Here is a 13,668-nt window from a genome sequence, read left to right as displayed (position 1 = left end):
CAGAAGCCTTTGTTAGCATATCATTGGCATTTAAGAAATAGATTTTTTCTTCTTCTTTTTTTAACCAAGAAGTTAAGTTTGAATCTGAAAACCTTTGTAAAGTTTTTTTTTGTTTGTTTGTTTTTTGGTTTTTTTTTTTTTTGCCTATTTTGGGATGTCCTGAGTTGAGTGTAGGTTAGTGGCACTGATTCTTTTAATCTAATTGGAATATTTTGGAGAAAGCACCAAGTTTGTGAAATATATTGACTAAAACTATAAATTAAATTAAAACAATTTGGTATTTTTTATTTATTTATTTTTTGAGACAGTTTTGCGTGTAGCCCAGGCTTAAGTGCAATGGCACAATCTCAGCTCACTGCAACTTCAGCCTCCCAAATGCAAAACGATTCTTGTGCCTCAGTCTACTGAGTAGCTGGGACTGCACGTGTGTGGCACTATGCCCCACTAACTTTTTGTATTTTTTGGTAAAGACAGAGTTTTGCCATGTTGGCCAGGTTGGCCAGGCTGGTCTCAAACTCCAGGCCTCAAGTGATCTGCCTCCCAAAGTGCTAGGATTACAGGCATGAGCCACTGCACCTGACCTAGTATATTTTTAAAATAATTTTCTGTGTAGAAACAGGATGTCCTTATTTCCAGGCTGATCTTGAACTTCTGGGCCCAAGTGATCCTCCCGTCTTGGCCTTCCAAAGTGCTGGGATTATAGGTATGAGCTTCCAAAGTGCTGGGATTCTAAGCATGAGCCACCACACCCAGCCTAACGTTTCTGTCATTAAAAAATGGATTTTTTATGTCTGTCATTTATGTGTAATAGTAGTATTTTACAAAACATTCTTCTTACCCAAGATTGTTAGCTGTTTCTTCACGTACCCTTTTCCACAGTGCTTTCCATATAAAAAGTACTCCATGTGTACTAAGCAGCTTAAGTAGCCTTAGATTTGTATAAAGTTCACTTCATATAAGTGAACTCATACAATATTTGTTCTTTGTGTGTGGCTTGTTTTACTTGCATAATGTCCTCACGGTTCATCCATATTGTAGTAGGTGTCAGAATTTCTTTCCTTTTTAAGGCTGATTAATATTGCATTTTATGGATATACTATGTATAATATAGTATATTATATTATGTATATTATACTATGTATATAGTATAATATGTATATACATATACTATGTAATATAATATGTATATTATACTATGTATAATATAGATATACTATGTATAATATTTACATATTATATAGCACATGGGTTTTCACCTTTTGGCTATTGTGAGTAATGCTGCTGTGAATGTTGGTGTGCAAATATCTGTTTAACTTCTGCTTTCAGTTCTTTTTTTTTTTTTTTTTTTTTTTTTGAGACAGAGTTTCGCTCTTGTAACCCAGGCTGGAGTGCAATGGCACGATCTCGGCTCACCACAACCTCCGCCTCCTGGGTTCAGGCAATTCTCCTGCCTCAGCCTCCTGAGTAGCTGGGATTACAGGCATGAGCCACCATACTCAGCTAATTTTTTGTATTTTTTTTAGTAGAGACGGGATTTCACCATGTTGACCAGGATGGTCTCGATCTCTTGACCTCGTGATCCACCCGCCTCGGCCTCCCAAAGTGCTGGGATTACAGGCGTGAGCCACCGCGCCCGGTCAGACTTTTTTTTTTTTTTTTTTTTAAGGCGGGGTTTCACCATGTTGGTCAGGCTGGTCTTGAACTCCCGACCTCAGGTGATCCGCCCGCCTTGGCCTCCAAAGTGCTTGGATTACAGGCGTGAGCCACTACGCCCAGCCAGTTCTTTTGGATATATACCCCAAAGTAGAATTGCTGGACCATATGTTAAGGAATTTTAAAATAGATGTTATGAAGCAGTATATGTATATATATAATGAAAACAGGTAGATACGTGTGAATATAACGGTACTTGCCCTGGAATACTTTGTTAGTTAGATACTTTTCACTAAAGAGAATCTATTTTAATTTTTTAAAGGTCTCAAACTTGTAAACCTAATTTTATTCCATTTTCATAAGCTCTACTCAGAAAGTAGCCAAACCTTTCCTATGCCTTCCTCTTGAAAAGATTTACAGTTTTCAAGGTAGCCGAAAATAAACCTGTTTTGTTTTGTTTTGAGATGGAGTCTCTGTTGCCCAGGCTGAACTGCAGTGGCACAATCTCAGCTCACTGCAACCTCCGCCTCCTGAGTTCAAGTGATTCTCCTACCTCAACCTCCCAAGTAGCTGGGATTATAGATGCCTGCCCCCATGCCTGGCTAATTTTTGTACTTTTAGTAGAGATGGGGTTTTACCATGTTGGCCAAGCTGGTCTTGAACTCCTGACCTCAAATGATCCACCCACCTTGGCCTCCCAAAGTGCTGGGATTATAGGTATGAGCTGCCTAAACCTGGTATTCTTAAGGGCCAAAAAGATTATGCATCTTGAATAGGCAAGCAGTTTAATAAATATTTCATGTCAGAAGCAAGTATATTATGGGTACAATTTCTAGATATTCCTAAGAAAGTTTCAGTTCTGCTCTAATATTTTTAAAAGGTCTTCCCCAACCTCCACACCTTTCCTACCAGTTTTTTATAGTTTCTTCTTAAAGCAGAATTAAGCCTGTGGGTGTTTTGCTGTAGTCCTAGAATTCACTGCAGAGTTGTATAACATTTGGCAAAATTATCTGTTCTATAATCCTACAGGCCCATGAGAGTTCATTTATCTCTGATAGGGTTATTGTCTCTGGTAGAAATAGAGCTGGTTTTTTTTTGTTTTTTTCTTTGAGACAGAGTTTACTTGTTTCCCAGGCTGGAGTGTGGTGGCAGAGTCTCGGCTTACTGCAGCCTCCACCTCCCCAGTTCAAGCAATTCTCCTGCCTCACCCTCCCGAGTACCTAGGATTACAGGCATCTGCCACCACACCCAGCAAATTTTTTTTTTTTTTTTTTTTTTTTTGTATTTTTAGTAGAGACTGGGTTTCACCATGTTGGCCAAACTCGTCTCAAACTACTAACCTCAGGTGATCCACCTGCCTTGGCCTCCCAAAATGCTGGGATTATAGGCATGAGCCACCTTGCCCGGCCGGTCAAAAGTAAACATCTCACCAGGCTGCTTTTTTTTTTTTTTTAAAGAAAGACTTTCTATATAGCAGGTCAGTCTTAAACACTTTGCATAATTATTTTCCTTAACTTTCACAATAATCTAGTAATCTAGTCAGGCAAATGTACTGTTATTTTAAGCCCATTTTTATAGATCAAGGAACAGAGGAATGAAGATTACATGATCTGTCATATAAGTGGCCTACCTAGAGCCCAAACCCAGGTTGTTAACTACTACACTGTACTGCTATCCACACTTTACCTTTTAGTTTTTTGCCATTCTACCTTAATGACTTTCAATTTCATTATGTGATTTGTATGTCTCTTTAGCCATATTAAGCCAATGAAAGTCCGAGAGCAAACTACTATTTTTAGTGGGTTCCTTTGCCCACAGGATGTAAAGGAAGATCTTTATTAGTCTGGCCTCCGATATATATATCCTATCCTGATCCTTTTACATATTCTATGCTCGAACCAGTCTGGACTACATAACCATTCTTAAGTATACCTTGTACTTTTCTATTTCTCAGTATGTGTTCAGGAAACTCTTCCCTGTGAAATCTTTCCTGCCTCTTTTTCTTTGCCTTCATCTCTACTGAAAGAGAAATGTGCTGAATGTACATTCTGACTAGATGGCCAGGTGTTAAAATCATTGAGGCCACTGCATACAGGTATACCTCAGAGATACTATAGTTTGGATCTAGATCACTGCAATAAAGTGAATATGTCAATAAAACCAGTCAAATGGGTTTTCTGGTTTCCAGTGTGTGTAAGTTTTGTTTATACTTTACTGTAGTCTATTAATAGCATTATGTTTGTAAAAGCAACATACGTATGTGGCAGGACATGGTGGCTGAGGTAGGTGGATCACTTGAGGGCGGGAGTTTGAGACCACCCTGGACAACTTGGTGAAACCCTGTCTCTACTAAAAATACAAAATGTAGCCAGGTGTGGTGGCCAATGCCTGTAATCCCAGCTACTCAGGAGGCTGAGGTAGGAGAATCGCTTGAATCTGGGAGGTGGAGGTTGCAGTGAGCCGAGATCATGCCACTGCACTCCAGCCTGGGCAACGGAGCAAAACTCTGTCCAAAAAAAAAAAAAAAATCATAACAATGTATATATCTTAAATAAAGAATATTGCTAAAAATGCTAATGATCATCTGAGCCTTCTGCGAGTCAGTATTGTTGTTGTTGGAGGGTCTTGCCTTGATGTTGATGCCTGCTGACTGATAAGGGTAGTACTTGCTGAAGGCTGAAGCGTCTGTGACAATTTCTTTAAATGAGACTGTTAATACAATGAGGTTTTCTGCATCGATTGATTCTTGAAATCACAAATGCTTTCTCTGTAGTATCCGATTGTGTTTCATAGTATTTTACTCATAGTAGAACTTCTTTCAAAATTGGCATTTCAGGCCAGGTGCACTGGCTCACGCTTGTAATCCCAGCACTTTGGGAGGCTGAGGCAGGAGGATCACCTGAGGTTAGGAGTTTGAGATTAGCCTGGCCAACATGGTGAAAGCCCGTCTCTACTAAAAATACAAAAATTAGCCCAGTGTGGTGATGCACACTTGTGGTCCCAGCTACTCAGGAGGATGAGGCAGGAGAATCACTTGAACACAGGAGGCGGAGGTTGCAGTGAGCTGAGATTGCGCCACTGCACTCCAGCCTGGGTGACAGAGACTCCATCTCAAAAAAAAAGTGCCACCCAGTGTGGTGGCATGCGCCTGTAATCCCAGCACTTTGGGAGGCCAAGGTGGGCAGATCACTTGAGCTCAGGAGTTGGAGACCACCCTGAGTAACATGGCAAAACCTCTTCTCTGCAAAAAAATACAACAGTTAGCCAGGTATGGTGGCAGCAACTTGGGAGACCAGGGTGTGGGAGGATCGCTTGAGCCCAGGAGGTTGGGGCCTCAGTGAGCTGTGATTGTGCCACTGTACTCCAGCTAGGATAACGAGTGAGACTGTATTTCCCACAAAAAAAAAAAAAAAAAAAAAGTGCCTATATCGCCATTATATTATAGAATGAATTTCTGTATACAAAAATAAATTAAAAACATATCCTCAAAACGCTGTTAACATTTGATATAGTGTCACATTGTCAGCTACTAGATTGTTTCTGCAGTCACTATACTTAACATTTGTGATAATAAAATACTTACTTATATTTGTGATAATAATAGATGGTTATTTTTAAGTTTTCAGCTGATATTGTTGGGAGAACACATTTTTTTGACTCAATTTTATATTGTATGCTTAATTAAAAGATAAATAATTGAAATAATCAGGCAGTTTCACTAGCTATTGTACCCAGTGATTGTATGCCTAAGGTTCGGACAATATAAGAAGTATAAACTGTTGTTCCATCATCTGTTCTCATATGCCTCTCAAATGTAAACGTCTCTCCAGGCTTGAGTGCCTTTCTTCTGTTGAAGATATTTTTCATAGCTTCATGCCTCAAACACAAGCCAATTATTCCCACTGGCACTCATTCCAATGATAGAAGAAAAGCCAGCTGTGTTGGACTTGAGGGGTGGTATATTAATCTCTAGCATTGTGCTTTTCTAAGGAATGATAAAGGGTAATTTTGACTGGACTAACTTTCACAATATATTATACACCGACTTCAGAACCTAATTCTTTCCTCCACCGCCTGCCCCCTAAACCTGGTGCTCTGTTGCCCAGGCTGGAATGCAGTGTTACAATCTCAGCTCTGTAACCTCCGCCTCCCAGGTTCAAGTGATTCCCCTGCCTCAGCCTCCTGAGTATGGGATTACAGGCGTGTGCCACCACTCCCAACTAATTTTTTGTATTTTTAGTAGAGATGAGGTTTCACCATGTTGGCCAGGCTGGTTTTGAACTCCTAACCACATGATCCACCCACTGTGGCCTCCCAAAGTGCTGGGATTACAAGCATGAGCTACCTGCCTGCCTCAGACCCTAACTCTTTACATGAAAGATAGGAATGCTACTATACAGTTTTGTTACATGAATGATCTGCTATTTTTCTGCGTTTCTGTAATCCTTTATTACTCAAATGACATTTTCGCTGCTTATTTGTTAACAGTTATTTGTTCATGTCTTATCAGTTAAAAAGCAGGAATCATGTCTTTATATTTCTTAGTAGTTGTCATACTACTTTTTATAATATTTATAGGATGAATAGACATTTATTTGTTTGTTTATTTATTTATTTATTTTTGAGACAGAGTCTCGCCCTGTTGCCTGGGCTGGAGTGCAGTGGCATGATCTTGGCTCACTGCAGCCTCCACCTCCTGGACTGAAGCAGTCCTCTGGGCTCAGCCTCTCCATTAGCTAAGACTACAGGCGTGCACCACCATGCCTGGCTAATTTTTGAGTTTTTTGTAGAGGCAGGGTTTCACCATGTTACCCAGGCTGGTCTCAAACTCCTGACCTCAAGTGATCCGCCCACCTTGGGCAGATCCCAAAGTGCTGGGATTACAGGTGTGAGCCACTGCGCCCAGCATTAGACAGCTCACTGTACAGTGATCATAAACCCCAATACCCTTTGCTAAATGTTGCCTCTCAATTATCACTTTTCTGTCTTTCCCACAGCTCTTTCGACGTGTAGCAGCAGCTTTGCCTGGAATGGAAAGCACACAGGACAGAAGCAGAGAAGACAGTATCCTTTTTCTTTAATCGGAAATTATTCATTGTTAGCATTAGTCTTTAAAGTCCTGCTTGCTTGGCTAAAGAATATTGTGCCATTACCTTTTACAAACCAGGAACTGATGGCTTAGGGGCATAAAATTCAGAGGTTTACTATAGCAAATGGGGTCTGGTTATCCAAATGCACACTTTGCAGTCTGCTGCTCATTGTTAATCAGTGAGAGGGCTTGTGTGTGCTTGCTTGCTTTTTAATGAGGAAGAAACTCTCAGAATGCCTGTCTCCTTGCCTCTTCATTTTGAGTCCCATTGACTCTGGGCTTTTTCCTCATATAATATCATATTTTCATTTCTTACTTTTTCTGACACTTGAGCTTTCTACTTGACACAGGCAAGAAATAGAGTGGAGCTTTATTGTAGCCTCTGTTTTCAGAAACAGGACATAATATTAGTTCATTTCCAAGGATTAGAACATCTAACATTAGTTAATACTAAGGATTTAATTTGATGTGTTCCATGTTTCATATTTACCTTCTAGTGTTTTTCCATATGCAGGCATTTTTACTAAGCCATATAGTTCATAGCACTTTATATTCAGCTCTTCCCGCTTGTAAATGTTTTGTTTTCATAAAAAACAGAATTGTTTTAAAAAAACATAATATGGCCGGGCGCGGTGGCTCACACCTGTAATCCCAGCACTTTGGGAGGCCAAAGCGGGTGGATCACGAGGTCAAGAGATCGAGACCATCCTGGTCAACATGGTGAAATCCCGTCTCTACTAAAAATACAAAAAATTAGCTTGGCATGGTGGTGCACGCCTGTAATCCCAGCTACTCAGGAGGCTGAGGCAGGAGAATTGCCTGAACCCAGGAGGCGGAGGTTGCGGTGAGCCGAGATCGCGCCATTGCACTCCAGCCTGGGTAACAAGAGCGAAACTCCGTCTCAAAAAAAAAAAAAAAAAAAAAAAAACACATAATATGTTCTTTGTATCATATGCTTTGTAATATGTATCATGTTTCAAAAAAAAAAAAACAAAACAAAACATAATATGTTAACTATTGAGTTGAAGTTTGTCCCTCATGCCCTTATTTTATTTATTTTTTTTTTTGAGGCAGTGTCTCACTCTGTCTCCCAGGCTGGAGTGCGGCGGTGCAGTCTCGGCTCTCTGCAACCTCTGCCTCCCGGGTTCAAGTGATTCTCCTGCGCCTCAGCCTCCCAAGTAGCTAGGACTACAGGCACAAGCCACCATGCCCAGCTAATTTTTGTATTTTTAGTAGAGATGGGATTTCGCCATGTTGGCCAGGCTGGTCTCGAACTACTGACTTCAGATGACTCAACTGCCTCAGCCTCCCAAAGTTACGGGATTACAGGTGTGAGCCACTGCGCCCAGCCTGAAAGTCCCATTATTTATTACATGTTTCCCCTGCTGTTGGAACTGTCTTATAGGCTATTTTTAGATTTATATTATAGATAATTCTATGAGGAACATCATCTTCATGTCATTTCTTGCTCCTGCAGAGGTTCCTTAGGATAGATACCCGTAAATAGAGCTTGTACCTCATTCTGACCCTTGTTGCATATAGTAGATACAAGCAAGTTTATTCCATTTGAGCACCTTATATGGTGAGGTGGTTATGTAGAAAATAGTGATTGTGTAGGCTCTGAAGTCAAATAGGAATACAAGGGCCATCCCAGAAATCCTAGTGTTTGGAAGAATTGAAATTGTACTTTCCCATTTATGGCTCCTTAACTTTTGTTTCAGTGATTGACATAAAACTGGAAAAGCCTCAGGAGCAACCAGTCAGCGAAGGAGGCTGTTCCTGCTAATCTTCCATGTCATCTTCAACCCTTCTTCAGAAGCTCACTGCTTTGGCCCCCTTACTCTTTCATTGACTGCAGTGTGAATATTGGCTTGAACCTTTTCCCTTCAGTAATAACGTATTGCAATTCATCATCGCTGCCTGTCTCATGGAGATGATCTTTTAGCTTCACAAGCACAAAAAAAGTCAGTGTCTTCACTATTTATATTTTACAAAAAGCCAAAATATTACAACATATTCCAGTGATAACTTTAAAAATTAGATACATTTTCTTAACATTTTTTCCTTTTTTAATGTTATGATAATGTACTTCGAAATGATGGAAATCTCAACAGTATGAGTATGGCTTGGTTAATGAGCAGTATATTCACAGCGTACTTGATCTCTCCTTGCTTTTCTTACGTCTCTCTTACCCCCTTTCCCTGTATCTTACCTAGCCTCCCCTACTTCCTCAAAACAAACGAGATGGCAAAGCAGCAGTCAGACAAAGCCCATTGGAATTATCCTTTAATTTTACAGATACCACTGGCTGTAGGCCATGGGCCAAGATGTCCAAAATTATTCTTGAGCACTGATATGAATTACTTAGATCTTCTTTGGGATCAGAATTCAGCTATGGTGGTAGGCAGTGCTTGAATGAGAAAAGGGTCCTGGTGCATCTTCAAAATGAGTCCTAAAGAACATAGTGAGTACTTGTAAGTAGAAGAACGTAAAATGTATTTCTGACTAAAACAAATGGCCCTTTCATATGTGCTTTATTAGACTCTGGGAGAGAAAAGTAACCAAGTGCTTCAGAACAGGTTTTTAGTATTATTCATGGTAAAATAATGAAGTTCTAATGAACTGTTTCTCCCAAGGTTTTAAAATGTTGAGTTATTCTGTTTGTTTAAAAATTAATAACAAACCTCTTTAAGCAATAGATTTTGCTTGGGTTTTCTTTTTTTAAATAAAAAAAATACTATGTAGGCAAGGTACTGTAAAAGTTCAGTTCCTTTCAGAAGAACCAGTGGAAGAATTTAAATTTGGCACTATGGTCAAAACTACTAAATTAGTAGAAGTAACGTTATCTAAAGCTTACCAACAAAAGAATCGTCAGGAGAATAGCAAAAACTTTGCTCAGGACATTTGAGGTCAAAATGAAGACAGAAACCGTTTTCTTGTAAGCCCCTAGAGGCAGATCAGGTAAAACATGCATAGAGGGAAAGGAGAGAATGGAAATAGAACTCAATGTTATGCAGATTTATGCCTTATTTTTTAGCATTTTTTAATGTTGGGTCTTTCAGGCTGGTTTTGGTTTGTATTAGATCTGTATAGTTTAATTAACTAGTGATTTAGTTTTATATTTAAGCTACAATTAATCTTTTTTCTTTGGTGATATTTATTTCTTTGCCTTTTTTTTTTAACAACTTTCAATTTTTAGATGTTTTGTTGAATCTATTTAGAGCTTCACCATGGCAATATGTATTTCCCTTAAAACACTGCAAACAAATATACTAGGAGTGTGCCCTTTTAATCTTTACTAGTTATTGTGAGATTGCTGTGTAAGCTAATAAACACATTTGTAAATACATTGTTTGCAGGAAGAAAACTTCTGAGTTACAGCTCAGGAAAAGCCTGCTGAATTTATGTTGTAAGCATTACTTAACACAGTATAAAGATAAAAAGACAACAAAAATACCTTCATACTTCCTTATCCCCTCATTGCAACAAAACCTTAAACTGGGAGGACCTTAGTCCCCTCTCTTTCCTTTCCTCCTCCACTTCCCACTTATTGTCACCTTGTAATATTCAAAGAGCACTTGGATTATGGATCTGAATAGAGAAATGCTTACAGATAATCATTAGCCCACATACCAGTAACTTATACTTAAAGATGGGATGGAGTTGTAAAGTGCTTTTATAATACAATATAATGTTAAAAGCAAGGGTTGACTCTTTGTTTTATTTTGACATGGCATGTCCTGAAATAAATATTGATTCAATATGGCAGATGGGTCATATTCTTTATTTGAAAGAAGTTGTGACTTCTGACACGGGGGTGATTGTCTTCCTACACTGTTGCATTTGATTCTTTTTATGTATTTTAAAGAAAATAACCAGTTATGCTGCTTTTAACATTGGTCTTTTTATTAGGCTTGGAGTTCTTCAAAGCAGTCAAGTGTGTTCGTAGTCCAAATTTTTTTTTTAATAAACAACTTTGCGGCCAAAAATATATAAATAAAACACAAAAGAAAACAATTATTGACTTGGTTTCCCATTCCTACCAAGATGGTTAATTAGCATAAGCTTCTCCCTCCCTAGACCTATACCAGATATGGATGGAATCCAGAAAAATTTAACAAAAAATGTGAGGAACTCCTGGGGAGTCAGAAGACTCTTTTTTTTGATGGGGGTACTGTTGGAGGGTAGGGGAGAGGGGCTGCAACTTGAAAGATGTAGCCCTGGTGGAGGCAGTAATAGGACATATTAAGGAAAGTATCTTAAGTTCTGCTTTTGCCTCCTTACTCCTAATTATAATTTTGCCTTGGGACAAAAGCCAGCAAACTTGTGTCCTTCCCACCAAATCCAGCCTGGTAGCAGTTTAAAAAATTAAGTTTTATTGGAACTCAGCTATACTTTCTTACTATAATGGCAGTTTAATAGCTGCAATAGACTTTGGCCCTAAAAGCCAAAAAAAAAAAAAAACGTTTACTATCTGGCTCTTTATAGAGAAAAGGACAACCGTAGCTGAACCCCTTACTGTAGAAATGAAGGCCAGAGGCCAGAATACTAGTGCAGGTGTCCACAAGAGTAATATTAGGGTAGTAAAAATCCCCAATAAGCTGATGGAAATAAAGGCAAGGCCCTGAAATAAGTTGTGGCTTGGGGTGATGATACTGATAGTGAATGGGAGTGATTACATGTGGTCTTATAGTTACTAGAACTCCTTGCCCCAAAGTTTATCCCCTCCTCTCCTTAACTTGACAGTCTTGTCTCCTGTGCCTTCCATACTAGTAGCCTATACCCCAAGGGGAATTGGAACTCACACAGCAATGTAGTTAATACCTAAAAACTGCCTCAAAAGTGAAAGTGAATATCTGAAGCAGAAGTACATTGGGAAAGATGACCAGTAATTTAAAGATGACCTGATAAATACTAAGGAGATAAGATATGAAACATTTAGAATCATAAATTAAGTATGAAATTTTTTAAATTGTTGAAATGATGAACACAGCCAGGTGCAGTGTTTCACACCTGTAATCCTAGCACTTTGGGAGGCTGAGGTAGAAGGACAGTTTGAGCCTAGGAGTTGAAGACCAGCTTGGGCAACATGGTGAGACCCCATCTCTACAAAAAATTTAAAAATTAGGTGGGCATGGTAGCACACACCTGCAGTCCCAGCTTCTCAGAAGACTGAGGTGAGAGGATTGCTTGAAAACAGGAGTTCAAGGCTACAGTGAGCTCTAATCACACCACTGTCCTCCAGCTTGGGCAACAAAGCAAGACCCTGTTTTTTTAAAGGAAAGATACAGAACACATAGATAGTATAAATGGTAGAATGGATTCCATTGACTGAGTTAGACAGCTGGAACATTAAATTGAGGAACTCATTCATTAGGAAACAGAAATAGCTTTCTTGTTCTTGCCATGTGATAAAAAGCAGGGCAAAGCTCCCTCTTTGCCTTATTGTAAGCTTTTTGAGGCCTCACCAGAAGCAAATGCTAGCACCATACTTCTTGTACAGCCCACAGAACTGTGAGCCAATTAAAACCTTTTTTTTTTTTTTTTTTTCAGATGATGTCTCAGTCTGTCATCCAGGCTGGAGTGCAGTGGTGCGATTTCAGCTCACTGCAACCTCTGCCTCCTGGGTTCAAGCGATTCTCCTGCCTCATCCTCCCGAGTAGCTGGGATTACCAGTTTAGGTAGTATAAAAAATATGAACTTTGGAATCTCAGCTCTGCCATTATTTGGTCTATGGCAAATACTTCTTTAGCCTTAGATTTTTGTAAAAATTTTTTTACAAAAAGGTGTGGTAGCAGGCGCCTGTAATCCCAGCTGCATGGGAGGCTGAGGAGCAGAATCACTTGAACCAAGGAGACAGAGGTTGCAGTGTGCCTGGATCGTGCCACTGCACTCCAGCCTCGGTGATAGAGTGAGACGCTGTCTCCAAAAATAATATGTTACTCTTCTTACCTACTGCCTTTTCATCTCTATTCTTAGAAGGAAGTATCTATGTGCAGCCCATACTTAAGGAATTGGGATTTGTTTTGTTGTTCGTGTTTTATACGGAGTCTCAGTCTGTTGCCCTGGCTGGAGTGCAGTGGAATAGTCTTGGCTCACTGCAACCTTCGCCTCCCAGACTCAAGTGATTCTCCTTGGGTAGCTGGGATTACAGGCACCTGCCACCATGCCTGGCTAATTTTTGCATTTTTATTAGAGACAGGTTTCATCATGTTGGCCAGGCTGGTCTCGAACTCCTGACCTCAGGTGATCTGCCCGCCTTGGCCTCCCAAGGTGCTGGAATTACAGGCGTGAGCCACCACACCCGGCCCATGAACACTTTTCTACCTACTTTTTGGTGAAGGTAAGTACACATTTCTCTTGGGTGCACCCTAGGAATAGAATTGATTGGTTGTAATGTATGCATATGCTTGGTCTTGCCAGTCAGTTTCCAAAGCAATTGTACCGATTTAACTTTACACTCATTCCAGCAGTTTAGGAGACTCCAGTTGTTGCATATCAGTACTTAGTGTCATCTGTCTTTTGCATCTTTGGCCATTTTAATTCAGAACCTTTGAAACACCATGTGCTGATCAGACAAAACAATTTGTGGGCCAGATGTAGTCCATAGGCCACCTCCAGATTAAACTGGTTTGTCTGTGAGGATTAATGTCTGTCTTAATGTGTGTGTGAATAGTTTAAAAATTGTCTACAGCTGGAAGAATTAAAAATTCATGTTGCAGTCCTACTAGTGGGGAGATTTTGAAGCAAACTGCATCAGGAATATCCATTTGCATTCATTGCTTTGTTCAGTGGGGCAACTGGAAAGCACCATCAGCAGAAACGTGGGGAGGTTTTTGGAGAAAGCCAGAACAGAAGACAGGATTGAGATGAGGAAGTTGGAACTTCTGCAAGTGAACTAAAAACTTGTCCCCTTACAGGGGGAT

The 13,668-nt window shown here is 39.8% G+C and overlaps 1 protein-coding gene across 4 annotated transcripts in view; it reads left to right on the top strand.

Annotated features, from left to right (window-relative positions):
- Window positions 1-10,508, top strand: part of RAB6A (RAB6A, member RAS oncogene family) — an 84,951-nt gene extending 74,443 nt beyond the window's left edge. For 2 of the 4 annotated variants that reach the window (XM_021675077.2, XM_021675078.2), the window contains exons 7-8: window positions 6,651-6,717; window positions 8,464-10,508. In XM_021675077.2, the coding sequence (XP_021530752.1) occupies window positions 6,651-6,717; window positions 8,464-8,528 (132 nt within the window). In that variant the 3' untranslated portion in view covers window positions 8,529-10,508. Of the gene's footprint in view, window positions 1-636; window positions 943-6,650; window positions 6,718-8,463 lie in introns of those variants that run through there. The other 2 variants (XM_064365278.1, XM_064365277.1) reach the window with 1 other exon arrangement.
- Window positions 10,509-13,668: the final 3,160 nt, after the last annotated feature.

The sequence above is a fragment of the Aotus nancymaae genome, unplaced genomic scaffold, assembly GCF_030222135.1.
Source record: "Aotus nancymaae isolate 86718 unplaced genomic scaffold, 86718_ANA_hifiasm-v0.15.2.pri h1tg000059l, whole genome shotgun sequence".
NCBI lineage: Eukaryota > Metazoa > Chordata > Mammalia > Primates > Aotidae > Aotus > Aotus nancymaae.
The sequence above is the reverse complement of the archived record's forward strand: the minus strand, read 5'-3'. Positions and strand labels throughout refer to the sequence as shown.